Source organism: Mytilus californianus, unplaced genomic scaffold (genome assembly GCF_021869535.1).
Source record: "Mytilus californianus isolate M0D057914Y unplaced genomic scaffold, xbMytCali1.0.p SCAF_5, whole genome shotgun sequence".
NCBI classification, from domain to species: domain Eukaryota; kingdom Metazoa; phylum Mollusca; class Bivalvia; order Mytilida; family Mytilidae; genus Mytilus; species Mytilus californianus.
This window is the reverse complement of record NW_026262701.1, coordinates 68664679-68679799: the sequence shown is the minus strand read 5'-3', so window position 1 is coordinate 68679799 and position 15121 is coordinate 68664679. Positions and strand designations below refer to the sequence as shown.

The 15121-nt window shown below is 33.3% G+C and overlaps 1 protein-coding gene across 1 annotated transcript; it reads right to left on the bottom strand.

Moving 5' to 3' along the window:
- Positions 1–276: 276 nt before the first annotated feature.
- Positions 277–7486, bottom strand: LOC127701297 (uncharacterized). The gene is made up of 2 exons (XM_052205171.1): positions 7469–7486; positions 277–2950 (listed from the first exon to the last, which is right to left on the bottom strand). Exon 2 carries the CDS (start codon positions 2944–2946, stop codon positions 1294–1296), a length of 1653 nt encoding a protein of 550 aa, XP_052061131.1. The 5' UTR covers positions 2947–2950; positions 7469–7486; the 3' UTR covers positions 277–1293.
- Between the last annotated feature and the right edge of the window lie 7635 nt (positions 7487–15121).

Below are 15121 nucleotides of genomic sequence, written 5' to 3'. Positions count from 1 at the left end.
AATGTGGTATAGAAGTGTAACGGTAAAGACGTCAAATGTGTTTATACTAATGCAAGAGGAAAGAGAATTATACTGTACTGTAACAGATCTTTATTGTCTTAGCATCCACATCTCCAGCAGAATACTTTTTTAAATGTTGTCATTCAAACAAAAATCCCTGGTTAAGAGTGCTTATGGTACTATTGATCGATTTATATGCAGCTGCTTATGACTGATAATTCAAATCCGTAAATCGCGATGTTCACATACGTCACCATTCTCTTTTATAAGCTTGCAAAATGTGTTTGAATTTTTATTAAGAAATGAAAAAATGATCAAAACGATATACTGCATGTTCCTTCTATAAACAACAGTTGCTTTTAACTGCAAGCCATTGTTGGAAACTGCAAGAGTTGAGCGGATAAAATGTGTACCTTATATGAAATATTTAGCCAAAATTGACTAAGTTAAATTATTCTGAGTCTGTTAATAATTCAGTAAAATAAAAATCTTGACAATGTGCTCATCATTATGATGTGTATATACATTCTGCAAAATTTTAAACAACTGTAAAAGTCGAGTGAACACTAGTGCACAAATTGCAAAAGACAAAAGATATAACATGTTTCTAAATATGTTATCCGCAAAATAAAAAAACCTTCTTTATGGACAACTGTTTGCGGAGTTTAGTGGACAATCAGTGCACGTGTTCTTTCAAAAGGGCTACAAAATTCAAATGCTCCTCTTTTGTTAATGATCATTTATTCACTTAACTAAAAATCGTAACAATAGGAACACCTTCAGTATGTGCATAAACTTTGTAGCTAAAATCTATAGGAGGACATGAGAGGACAAACAGTGCACTGTATATTTAAATTTTCACAAAATTGACTCAATTTTACCATTCGTCATTTTGGTGCATAATAATAAAAATCCTGAAACTGGTTCAATAGAAGTATGTGTAGGTATTTTACAAGATAACACATTCTACCTTGATTCATGGAGAAGACGAATTTGGGTGAATAATGAATGTACTCCTTTAGAGGAAGGACGGATGAATACAGGACACACATTTTGTGTCCTCTCACGACTGTGTTTCTTGTGCGTACACACGCCCGTTTTTTTCTGTTATTCTGTACATGATTTTTCAATTTACTGAAACGAAACTCATTTCATAAGACAATGTTGATGAACGTTGTTTAATAAATAATGAATTATAATACTTCATTATTTTCTACGTGCACTTGATTCGATGACACTTCCTTTTAATGGTAAAAGTGGTGAGGTTTGGTAACTGTTGTATTCTATCTTCCCTTAAGTTCGGCTTTTGAAAATACTGACAGATTTGCCATTATTACTTATGACTAAGACCTCTTTCGACTCAATGCAGAAATCAAACCCAGTAAGATTAGAAACACCATCTGCCACATTTAAAATCACGGTGCTTTTACTTCGATCTTGACAAATCTTAAAGACACAATTGTATTTACTGCTACATGAAAACACGTCACCATTATCATTGACAACAATGCCTATTGCATTCAAAAGATATTTATCACGGTGGAAGTATCTAGATTTTCCGTTCGGATCTACAACGTTAATGATAGGATGTATAGCAAGGGAGCAGTAAATATGTCGGTCTTCACATAGGAAGATGTCCCTTGGATCGAAATTAATTTTCATTTCTCGAATGATTTGGCCATCAATATTAACTAATGTTAACTTGAGGTGGCTGCTTACACAAATAAGGTCTTTTGAGCACGATATTGCATATAAATTACCACTTCGTAGGATTTCTTTGCCCGATTCCAATGGTTTCAGTAGAATCATATCTATACCTTTTTCATTTAAAGTATAGACCCTTTTGCTATCGACCACTGCTACTCTTTTTGGTTCATAATCTAATTCTAATTTTTCTAAACCAGACCCGTCAATTTTGCAAACGAGAACAAATTTTTTATTCATAAAACATAGAATTATGTTTCCTTCTGGTAAAAAACGTGACTCTAAAACTATTAAATTTTCACCCGGTAACTTCTCCATATTCAATGTTGAAATCATTTGAATTTTATGGTTCACAGGATGAGCAGGATATTGGCCTTGTTGTTCAGTTTGCATAATGGACGGTATTATTAATGGTTCAGTTGTGCAATGTACACTTCCAAATGACGGAATAGTTGTGTTAAATTCGGTAAGCTTTTCCAGCGGCAAAAATTCGAATGTATTATAGACTGTCGCTCGCTCTTGAATATGTATTTCCTGCTCATGTGTTTTTCTGTCTAACATCTTAATTGTCTGGAACAAATTAATTTCAGATCCTTGCTTTTTCAGATCTGAAATAATATCACTATAACCTGTTAATTCTGCACATTCTGCTTCTAATTTTGATATCTGTTGACTCATACTTGTTTGACAATGATTGCATATTTTATCCATTTCTTCAATAAGTTCTCTTTCAATTTTATCGAAATATTCATTAACCTTTTTTCGGAAATCTTTAACAGTTGATTTGATTTTTTCTTCTTTGTCAATTAGGCGGGAGCGTGAATTTTTTAATTCAGTTGAAATTCTTAACATTACTTCATGTATATGCTTAATTCGTCTCTCTATGTCCTCTAATGCTGTGGCAGACTTAACACCCTTTGATGCTCTTTCAATGGATATAATACGATCGCAATTTTGATGCGTCTGATGTACACATAGACTGCATATTATTGAATCGTGCTGACAACAAAATAAAACAGCCTTTTCATCTGGATGATATTCACAGAATTTGGATTCTTTTGTGATGGAGCTTAGAAGATTAGCAACTTCTTCTGTGCGCACAACTTTGTGTGGAGGTATAAACTGGCGATGAATTCTTGAGCACGCTAAGCAAATCTTTTCTGAACAGTTTTGGCACCATTCTGTTGCATTCGACTTCTTGTCAGATCTAATACAGTCAGCACAATGACTGACCTCTGCCATATTTCTATAAATATTAATAAACAAATATATAAGAAATATTCTAATATATTAAACATCTCTTTCTTTCTTTCTTTCTCTCCCTGTCCTATATGATGAATGTTACAAACAATAAATTTGATTATTTTAAAAGAACTCAACCAAAAATTAGGTTGAACTTTGCTGCTCCAGAAGAGTAAGCAATTTCTCTCTTTACTATAGTTACATTAGTTATGATATTCATGATATAATCCAATGGTAAGTCAAGATCGTTTAGTAATAAAGCATCAGTTCATCAATTCTCAATGCCGGGCTGATAAATGATGGTATTACCAAACTAAAAAGCATCGGTACATGTACATTCTGTAACCGTAACACTTGACCAAATGTAACAGCTAATTCTTGACCAAATTTCACAGGAACGCCGACTATCTGTCAAACCAAATATAACAAACATGTGATCAAAAAGATAATGATTGTGCTTGATTTTCATATGATGAAGACATAATCTTTCAATCAGTTTAATTGAGGTCTGGAGCTGGCATGTCAGTAACTGCTAGTAGTCCTTTGTTAATTTATGTATCATTGTCATTTTGCTTAGTTTCTTTTGTTACCTATTCTGACATCGGACTCGAACTTCTTTTAAACTGAGTTTTACTGTGCGTATTGCTGTGTGTTTGTTTATTCTACATTGGCTAGAGGTATAGGGGAGGGTTGAGGTCTCACAAAACATGTTTAACCCCGCCGCATTTTTGCGCCTGTCCCAAGTCTGGAGCCTCTGGCCTTTGTTAGTCTTGTATGTTTTTTAATTTTAGTTCATTTATATGTTTTGGAGTTTAGTGTGACGCCCATTTTCAATGAACTAGTACACATTTTTGTTTAGTGGCCAGCCGAAGCCCGACTCCGGGTGCGGGATTTTCTCGCTGTGTTGAAGACCCATTGGTGGCCTTCGGCTGTTTTCTGCTCTTTGGTCGGGTTGTTGTCTCTTTGACACATTCCCCATTTCCATTCTCAATTTTAATCATATAGCTGACTATGCGGTATGGGTTTTGCTCATTGTTGAAGGTCGTATGGTGACCTATAGTTGTAAAATTTCTGAGCCATGTGGTCTCCTGTGGAGAATTGTCTCATTGGCAATCATACCACATCTTCTTATTTTTTATAATCATTCGTTTTGATGATTATGTCCAATAAAGATTTCTACGTTATCCAATATATTTAATGATACAAAGTTTGATTTGTTCTTCCATTTTAATAAGTTTTAAATAAGGAGTTCGTTTTTAAATCAGTACAGGGGAGTCAAGGAGAGGAATGCTGATTGTGTATAATCCAACAGGTCTTTTGATTTTTTAGAATCATCTTCTGTCTAGATCCATGAGTAGATAGTTTCACAGTATCTTTGCAGCTCGCTTTGATTGCTGATACCATAAATGAAAGGTGTTTGGAAAATGTTTACCGAACCGTTCATATCACCAGTGATGCAATGATGACTTTTATGTAAGTTTTATTGTGCTGTACCTAATTTACATATTCAGAGTGAGCGGAGCGAAAAAGAATTGTATGAAAGTGTGAACGATATTGTCAAAATGAGTAATTCCTTAAAGGGACCTGTGATTATAAAAATAAAGTAAACGAATTTGAATTTGAAATCATAACGTTGAATATCAGAACAATTATGTAGTTAGTATCCAGTAGAGAGAAGGAATATACAGGAAACGGTATATGCTGGATTTTCATGTAAATTGATAAGTACTTATCAAGCACTTTATATACAGTCCGCCAAAAGTTAAGCACCACCTAAATATAACTGGCAATATTTTTTTAACTATTGCGAAAAAAATATTTATGTTTGGTGTTATGAATTGCCTATAACATACACTAAGAAAATTCATTACGACCAAAAAAAAATAAACTCCGATAAATACGCCAAGCAATTTTTTATTAAAGGTCATCTGCACTTTTTCGAATACACTGTTTCGATGCCTTTAAATCATCTTCCTACTGTCACGCGTACAGGTGAAATTTGACCTTCACCAAGTCACTGTGAAATATGGCAAGAGGTAAGTTATATGTGACTGAACCTTCACAAGCAATTGACATGTCAAATGTCGGTAGGAGCACTAGATGCATAGGTAACCATTTCAATGTTAAACACACCGTCATTGTCAGATTTTTACAACGTCATGTTGACACAGGAACTGTAAATGATAGACCATGCAAGGTCCGGAAGACCCCGTTTAACTACCGATCGTAATGACAGACTCCTTATTGGTTGTGCTAAAGCCAACCCATTTACTCCTGCCCCACAACTTAGACACCACTGGCGTCAAGGTGGTCATGTTAGTGTTCGAACATTGGTCCGTCGACTTCATAGAGACTACATAAGAGCACGTCGTGTTGTCAAGAGACCTGCCCTAACAGCCAGGCACCGTATAATCATGTTTCAAAGGGCTAATGACCATCGACGCTAGAACATGAGAAGCTGGCAAAATGTTCATTGGTCAAATGAGAGTCAGTTTCTGTTACGACCAATAGACGGCAGAATACGAGTTTGTCGTGGAAATAAAACTGCTAATGATCAAAACAACATTTGCCCAACGACTTCATACGTTGCTGGTGGTGTTACAGTATGGGGCTTCTTCTCATACTGTTGTAAGGTGAGTATGCATATTCTGCAGGGTAACATGAACGGACAGACATACAGGGATTTTGTGCTTAGAAACATTGTAGTCCCTCATTTTGATAATCCTCCACTTGCTTCAAGACCCTTGTGCATGTACGACAATGCTAGACCACACATGGCAAGGACTGTAACCGAGTACAAAGAGTACAAAGAGCAAGAAGCCATTGACACTATCTTTTGGCCTTCCATGTCTCCAGACATGAACCTTATCGAACATGTCTGGGATGCCATTGGCAGAAATCTCAATCGCAGAGATCCATCTTTGCAAAATCTTAGCGATTTAAGAAGCGCAGTTGTTGCTGAATGGAATAAATTTGCTCAACTAAAGTTCAGAAGGCTTGTACAGAGTATGAACTGTACCGGAAGAGAGGGTGTTACACATTCTATTGACTCAAATATTGACATTAAATTTGCCGAACATACCAAAAATTATTTGTAGAGACTTTTAATGATATTGGGTGATTAATTGTTGTAAAAAATAAAATCAAAGTGAAACTTAAATTCCGTTTCTGATTTGTGTAATTTTCACTATTTCTATGAACGCAAATTTCAAATTCATAGAACCTGCATACGTGAACAAACTTAAGTCTACGGTTTGTTTATGGTATATGTTAGCAAAATTGCTACATGAATATTTTCTCTTTTTCGAGGATTAACTGATTTTTTTAAATGAAAAAAATTTCGATGGAATAAAAATAGGTGGTGCTTAACTTTTGGCGGATATAATGCGATTAACACGCAATACGAGATTGTTTAAACACTTGTCTGATGGGACAATTAAATATTTGTAATGAATGTATGACTTACTATAATTGATTATTTGCTTAACGTCTATTGGCAAACATTTCAGGGGCTAATGTTTTTGCTTGTCACTTTCAGAAATTTGACCCCCCCCCCCCCACACACATACACACAAACGCACACACTTTTAAGTCTACTGCTACGCTACTGATTTCATACCTATTCAGGATGAGAAAAAAATGACACTAAATCTGAGTTCAATAGTATAAAAATCCCAACTATTCCAAATTGTATGGGTTCTTCTCTTCAGAGAGTTTGACACTCCGAACACAGGGCTACGGATTCAACAACCATATTTCGATCGAACGTGCATTAGTATTTATACACCCCAAACAGCAAATGGTCGCCTCCTAAGTATGTTTTCGATTGCAGCACGGGGTATGTCAACCACGGGCAACTTTAAGGGTTGTCCATGACGCAACATTTGGGCGTTTGAAGACATGTTCATTTTTTTTTTTTTTTTTTTTTTAATTATAATAACAATCACTGGCCTGCAACCTTTAACAAATCGGTCGGCGGAGTATTTTAGTCTTTTCAAGGAGGGTGGTAAAGGGTTATTTTCGTGCAACGTGTTTTGCCATTTTTATTTCACGTGCAGCCGTGAAAAAGGTTCGTTATTCACCGTGTTTCGTGAAATCGGTAAAAAGATCAACGTGCAAGAAATTTTTTAATTGTTCGTTCATCGTGAAATGGCAATTTTATTTCGCGTTCTTCCGTGCAGATACCACCCCCCCCCCCCCCCCCCCCTTTTACGCTCCTACCTCATTGGTCTTTTCTTTCACTTCTTGTGCATTATCTTGGATAATTCTCGACGGAATCCATCGGAATTTTAAAGTAATGTTTCAAGTTTATGAATCATTTACTTTCACGTTTTGCAGATAAGACAAGACTTCAAAAGACGCATATGAACCTTTAAAACAATAAATTTGAGTAAAAATTGAATTGAATGACAATTTGAAAATGATCAAGCTGTGAAATAAATACATTGGAAATGGTTTTATCTCTATATAAATGATCGGGGACTTTATATAAAAATCTAAAAATCTAAAATAAAACTCTTACCTGTTGAGGCCAACAAGGAAGATCAATTTATACAAAAATAGAAATATAAGGTAAAAAAAAACAAATGATATGTTTTCCATGTGCACATCACGTGCTTTTATACCCTTTTCAATAGTATTGATCAAATTACCTCTCTTACAACCTTTTGGATCAGTAATTGAATTTCTTTTCGTTGAGACTTGGGTTTTTCCTGTGCTATGAGTTATACTATTTAAATGTTCTCAACTGTTTATAGTAGTTGTATAACGAGTTCTTTTTTTTTTGGATATAAATATATATTGGTAATATATGAACGTGAAATACTTAAGTAGTTTAAAAGGTGGGTTCCGTTATGCAATTGTTTGGGTGTCAGTTTATCGAAGAGGCTCAAAGTAACTACGACAGTCAGTCAGTTCGCCGTTTAATTTCGCATATTAATGTATGATTATAATATTAGTTTGATTTCAGTTCATTAAAATGTATTGGACATTTTGTATGAAAAAATTGTATATTGTTGTTATATAGAATATTGGTTTATAATGTTATTAAACATTTTTGCTAGAAAAAAGAAGTTACTGCGAGCAACCAAACATATAACTATAATTTTGTTTTATTTATTATACCAAGAATTGTGGTAAAGGAATGGACGAGCATGACGAGGGAGAATTTAAGTTAATTTTTGAGTAAAAAGAGATGACTGTTGTATGCAACTTTGAGTACCAAAGACTCCAATCAAAACCAACGCATGTTTATCCCTGTCGCATTCCTTTCGCAACTTGATGTCAAGAGCCAGGGGCTCTTTTCACAAAAAATCCAACGATAAAAATCTATCGTAAGTTATACTGAAATTTTCATGACTTACGAGTATTTTTCTCGTAAGATTTTTTGTGAAATGAGTCGCTGTAATGTAGTGGTTGTCGTTTGTTGTTGTATATAATTTTCATTTGGATTGTTTTACATTTTGTAATGTCAGGGCATTTTATAGTTTTCTAAGCGTTATGGGTTTTGCTCATTGTTGAAGGCTGTATCGCGACATATAGTTGCTATTTGGTCTCTGCTTGCAGGATAGTTATATCATTGGCAATTATACTACATCCCCTTATTTTATATTCGTTGCAGGACAAAATAATCGACAAATATAAATAATGACACCACTGGTTCCTGAATTCGTACAGGCACATAAACAAGCTCAAAGTAATTATCATGATATATCATGCTGATAACCATGGATGGAGAGTTGTCTCATTGGCACTCATACCACATCTTCTTATATCTATTGGTATGTGTCAATAATAAAGCAGCAGGTAATCACAAGTATCCAAAAGACATATAGCGGTCAATTATGCCTTCTGGACTTATACTCTAATATCGACCACTGTTCTTCTGAGTAAATTCGATACACAAACTTCATAAACACCACAAGAAGGCATTAATTTATACTATGTCCAAAGGAAATTTGTACAAAATTTCAGAAACTAATCATTTTCGTCTTTTTTTTTACCTGCACATAATTGATAATATGACACATGAATATATATTTAAAGTGTCCTTCATATCGACAACATATTGAAGAATAATGGGCCAAAAAATAAATAAATACAATTGTTATTTTCTGTTTTCGGCATGTTTAATCAATTCATGGGTTGTGATTAAAAAAATAGACCAGACTGGTGACCTTTAGTTGTTCAAGTCCTTAAACATTGCTCTTAAGTGTGGAAGTCCAATCTGATCAAAATTCAGATCTACCGTAACTCCTTTACTAATATGAGCATAACGAAATTTTATGATATCAGGTCTTCTTATCATTACATGTAACTCAATATACGAAAATATCCAAACTTCACTATGTCATATATTGAAATCTAGCATCGGCTGTTAAAGATTGGCTATCAAAACAAATTCAAAATATTTTCAGAACGTCTTTCCGGACAGATATAATAAATATACATGTACTCACATTCAGTATCTCTCATATACGTAATTGTGCAAGTCAAACGTTTCGTATTTTATTTTCCGTGAGATCGTAAGGGAAATTACGTTTCTTATGAATATTTACTTCCTCAAGTTATACACTGATGAACATACATTGTATGTATTTAAAGTTTGAAATATGAAAAAGATCATCTAGGTACATACATTAAAAGGTAAAATCACAAAAATACTGAACTTCGAGGAAAATTCAAAATGGAAAGTCCTTAATCAAATGGCAATATCAAAAGCTCTTAAAATTAACTTGATGATGGGCCACAATCATGACGATCAGAAAAAGGTTGTAAGGCACCAACCATTCATCTTTTGTAAGGATGGTGTTTTAACATTGAGATTCATTTGTGTATGTATTTAAAGTTTGAAATATGAAAAAAAAATATCTAGGTATATACAGCATATAATTAAAATTAACTTGATGGTGTGCCACAATCATGACGATCAGAAAAAAGGTTGTTAGGCACCAACCATTCATTTTTTGTGAGGCCGGTTTTTTAACATTGAGATTCATTTGTGTATTTAACTTTTGAAATATGAAAAAATATCTAGGTACATACAGCATATAATTTGAATTAACTTGATGATGTACCACAATCATGACGATCAGAAAAAAAGTTGTAAGGCACCAACCATTCATCTTTTGTGAGGCCGTTTTTTTTAACATTGAGATTCTTTTGTTTCGTCTGTATGGAAACTTTTTACATTTGTTCTGAATAGCAGGCTGACAACTACTCAAGTGTGTTTGTGTCAAGGGTGTGATCATATTTGATATACTTAGAAATAAGAAGATGTGGTATGAGTGCCAATGAGACAACATTCCATCCAAGTCACAATGTGTAAAAAGTCAACAATTTTAGGTCAAAGTACGGCCTTCAACATGTCCACCAAGATAATAGATAACAATGGTTTACATTGATGATTTTGGGTTAAACTCGTCGTTTTTCAATTAAAAAAATCAATGAAAATTAAGAAATTTTAATATTAATGTCTTTAATGAAGCAACATTTTTTATTGCAATGTAACTTTTTTTGAAACATTACAAACATGATTGCACAAAGGAAATGATAAAATTTAATTACCAGAAATAAAAATTTGGAGATGAAAACTAAAATTTATATCATAAAATCTCCGAAAACAGGAAACCGGAAAATTTGTCAAACGTAGCTATTTTTGAAACATCGCAAACAAGATATTGTATATAAGGAAATTGATAAATTTTTTACAGTTCATTACCAAAAACTATTAAGTAAGTGGTTTGATGTTAATACTAAGATTTTTATTATAAAATCTCCGAAAAGAGGAAGCTGAATAATTTGTCTAATGTAACTATATTTGAAACACCACAAACATGAGTGTATATGAGGAAGCTAACAAAAGTCCATATCAAAAAATTATTAAGCTAATAATTTGAGGAAAAAACATTAAAAAAAATCATAAAATCTCCAAAAACACTGAGAAAAACGGAAAATTTGTCAACTGTAATGCAAACTTACTTGAAGGTTTTTTTGTCAACATTACTCAAAATATATTCTAAATATTGAAAAATATATTTCTGATATCTTATTCGAAAGCTTCCTTTTAAAAAACAATCATCTAAAACTGGAAAAATTGAATAAAATGTATCTAAATATGTCTATGTAAAATAATATTGCCGCAGATCTCTATAATTTGATTTTTGTTAGTATTATATCGACATCAATTCAAATAGAATATAAAATAATTAAACAGAGCCCTACAGGCTGTTATTATACATTAACGATTTAAAATAACTAGTTTGGATGTAACATTTGTAACTCATTCTTTGGCGGACAATCTGTGAAACATGGGGGGGGGGGGGGGGGGGGGTCCTCCACCAGCAGTGAAATCGACCATGTGGTTGTAAATAAACTCATCACAGATACCAGAATTAAAATTGTGTACGCCAGACGCACGTTTCGTCTACAAAAAGACTCGATAGTTGCGCTCGAATCGAAAAGGTTAAAAAGACCAAATAAAGTACGATGTTGAAGAGCATTGATGACTCAAAATTCCGACAGGTTATGGCAAATACGGCCAAGGTAATATATTTCTGGGGTAGAATGTTCTTAATAACTGAAAACTTCGGTTAAAATCACTTGTAGATATTCGCATATCAAAGTTAGAAAACATTAAGAAATTATGATATATGCGTGCCAGTTGTTAGATTAGACTTAAGCTTTAAGTAATCGGAAAGCGTTTTGCTTTAATACCAGCTACAGGTCCCCCGCTCCTCTCAACATTTGAATGACAACGAAGATTCATTTTAAACTTTACTGTCAAACCACCCAAACCAAACTTAAACTGCCTCGTTTATTGTCTGGAGTTTTATTTATTTTTCTTTCATTTTAAAGACATTGTCGATTGGTAGTTGATACTTACTATCATCCGTCTATCTTTCACATGGTTTCTATTAACCCGGGAAAATGCAGAGACAGACGAAAAAAGATGAACGTGGAATATTTAATGTCTTCAGATTGAAGGATTTCCAGAAAACACCCAATATCATTTTGTAAGTTTCTTGTGCCGTCCAAAATTCGTCTCAATATCTTCATTTTCGTCTTTTGTAATGAAACTATAAGGACAAAGAATCAAATAACTTAGACCGACATGGTTAGAAAATACAAATAATAACACCATTGCAAACACAATTCCATTTTAAAATTCTTGTCATTGTTAGAAAATACATTAAAAAAAACACCATTACAAACTCAATCCCAATTTTATATTCTATTTTTAGAAATTTAACTGGGATAGAATAAACGGTCATAAAAAATACGTCACTTTTTGTGGCGTTGATACATTCGTGTGACGCACAGTTTATAATTCTATTGTGGTGTTCTGGTGTACTGTCGTAAATTCATGGGAGGTGTCCGTTTTTATTCTGTGGTTTACATGTTATAATGTACTATTATATTATTTATTTATGTATTTCTCTGTCCTGAGTGTTCTTGCATTTATTTGTACTGTAATCCTGTCACGTAATGTTGTCATTTTAGCGGTATTTTTAACAGTGCCATATAAGCGGGAGGTTTGGCTAGCCATAAAACCAGGTTCAACCCATCATTTTTTTCTTCAAATATCCTGTACCAGGTCAGGAATATGGCAGTTGTTATCAAATAATCCGTTTCTATGTATGTTGGCGTTTGTTTTTGTAGCAGTTCAGTGTTTCTGTTGTCTCTTATAGTTGATGTGTTTCCCTCGGTTTTGGTTTGTGACCCGGATCTGTTTTCGCTTCGTCGATTTATGACTATTGAACAGCGGTTGAATAAATAGATTCTTTATTAGTAGAGGATTCAGATTATTATCAACTACAAAATACTATAAATACTTGGTGAAAAGAAAGATAACTCTGACATCCCATATGAAACAAGTACTAGTACTTAGCACTACACAACATTTTAAGTAAAACTAATATATGGTCATTATCATGTATCGATCTGATGAGTTAAATCCTTTTCAACTGATTTTTATAGTTTGTTCATATAGTGTGCTGTTACACCAGTGTCCAGGTTATGGGAGGGTTGGTCGCCCGCAAACATACATTGTATTAAACCCCGGCCACATTCTGTATGTGCCTGTCCCAAGTCAGTAGCCTGTAATTCAGTGGTTGTCGTGTGTTGTTGCATATCATTTTTTTTTTTCGTTCAGTGTTTTGTGCATAAATCTTTCTCGTTTGAATTATTTTACATTTGTCATTTTGGGGCCTTTTATAGCTAACTATGAGGTATGGGTTTTGCTCATTGTTGAAGGTCGTACGGTGACCTTTAGTTGTTAATTTCTGTGTCATTTGGTCTCTTGTTGGGAGTTGTCTCATTGGCAATAGTACCACATATTCTTATTTTTATAGACACAAATTGTACATTAAAATATAGACACAAAAGTTCAGGAAAATGTTCACACATAGATACTCAGGTAGCAATAACTGCATCAGTGATACCACTCATTAATTTCAGTTTAATCAGTATTACATAGACCCTTATAAGATTGTAATCAGATCATTGTTGAAGGTCGTACGGTGACCTATAGTTGTAAACTTCTATGTCATTTGGTCTCTGGTGGAGAGGGGTCTCATTTGCAATCATACCACATCTTCTTATTTTATACATCTGTATTTTCTGCATCAAGACTCAAATGAAACTTGTTTCTTACATGTATTTGTTTATGCATCTCATAAACTTATTGGTAATAAATATTCTAATTTCATACAAAATTATACTTCAAAGCATTAAAATAACTACATGCAGCAACTTAGCAAAGTCTAGTAAGCAAAATAAGCAAACAACTAATTAAATTATAAAAAAAAACATATAATTCAAGTCTTTTCTTACCTGACGTGCTTATTTGAAGGCTAAAACACTATAAATACTCATATTTACATCAAATCATGGTTTATAACTGGTGTATTCAGTGTTTAAAATATGGCCTCATAATATGACCACAGAATAAACATATATAAACAAAATTAAACATAAATATGCTCTCCAACTTTGTACTTTATTTGGCCTTTTCAATTGTTTTATTCGAGCGTTACTGGTGAGTTTTTTTGGTGTTTTTTAGACGAAACCCGCTTCTGTCGTACAAAATTATAAGCATGGTATGTTTGATGAGTCAAGTTTCTTTTATTTTATATAAAAATCTATTTTCACAGATGCTAAAAAGGATAAAGGTTTTAAAATGAATGTTTAACTATTTAGATGTCATTTATATATAAGAATATTCTTTCTTTCGGTTTTATATTATTTTCCTCCATAATAATCTTTTGATTAGGATTATTTAGTATTTTGATAATTCATTAAGCTTTTAGCATTTTATGGTGATTTAATTGTATTTATTATTCATGAAGGTCAGTGACTCACTCCATGCACTGATTCCTTCCTCCAATCACTCAGTTATTTTTACAAAATCTTGCATACTCTGTAGAATATCTTAGACTATTGAAATAATTTGAGAAATGAATTATTATACACAATTGACTTAAGAATAAAATAGAGGTTTCTCCGAGATACAGCAATAACCAACGAATTATAGCAATTCAGCAATGGAATTTTACACTTTGCAAAAAAAAAAAAAGCGTCTGCACTAAAAGTCTAAAATGTATATCAAAAGTTTAATTTAAAATAAGGAGATGTCGTATGATTGCCAATGAGACAACTATCCACCCACATTCAAATGAAGTGGATGTAAGCAATTATAGGCAGCAGTACGGCCTTCAACAATGAGAAAATCCCACACTGTATAGTCGGTAATTGTCAATTTATGTCCTGTACGTGATGAGCTCTTGGAACACCACCTGCACAATTCTTTTTTTTCTTTCTTCTAAAATATGCTGCACCCATATACATGTATACTGGGCAAATTGAAAATCATTCAATTTGTTACTACATGTGAAAATATACAGAAAATAACATAATTCATTTTATTTGAATAAATTCAACTAACAATATTTGAAAATATATTGTAACAGGAGGGGGTCGGTGTCTACATCTCCTAGGACGTGTAGTGGCTAGTACTTCGTCCATATTCGATCATCGGGTTACCTGATATCAAATTTTGGCTGAACAGAGACACAACTTGAAATGAAATGGAACTTAACAATTTATTTACACGGAATGTACAACTTTCAAATAAAACACAGTCAAATGAAATTAAAAAGAATATTATTTCAAGTCA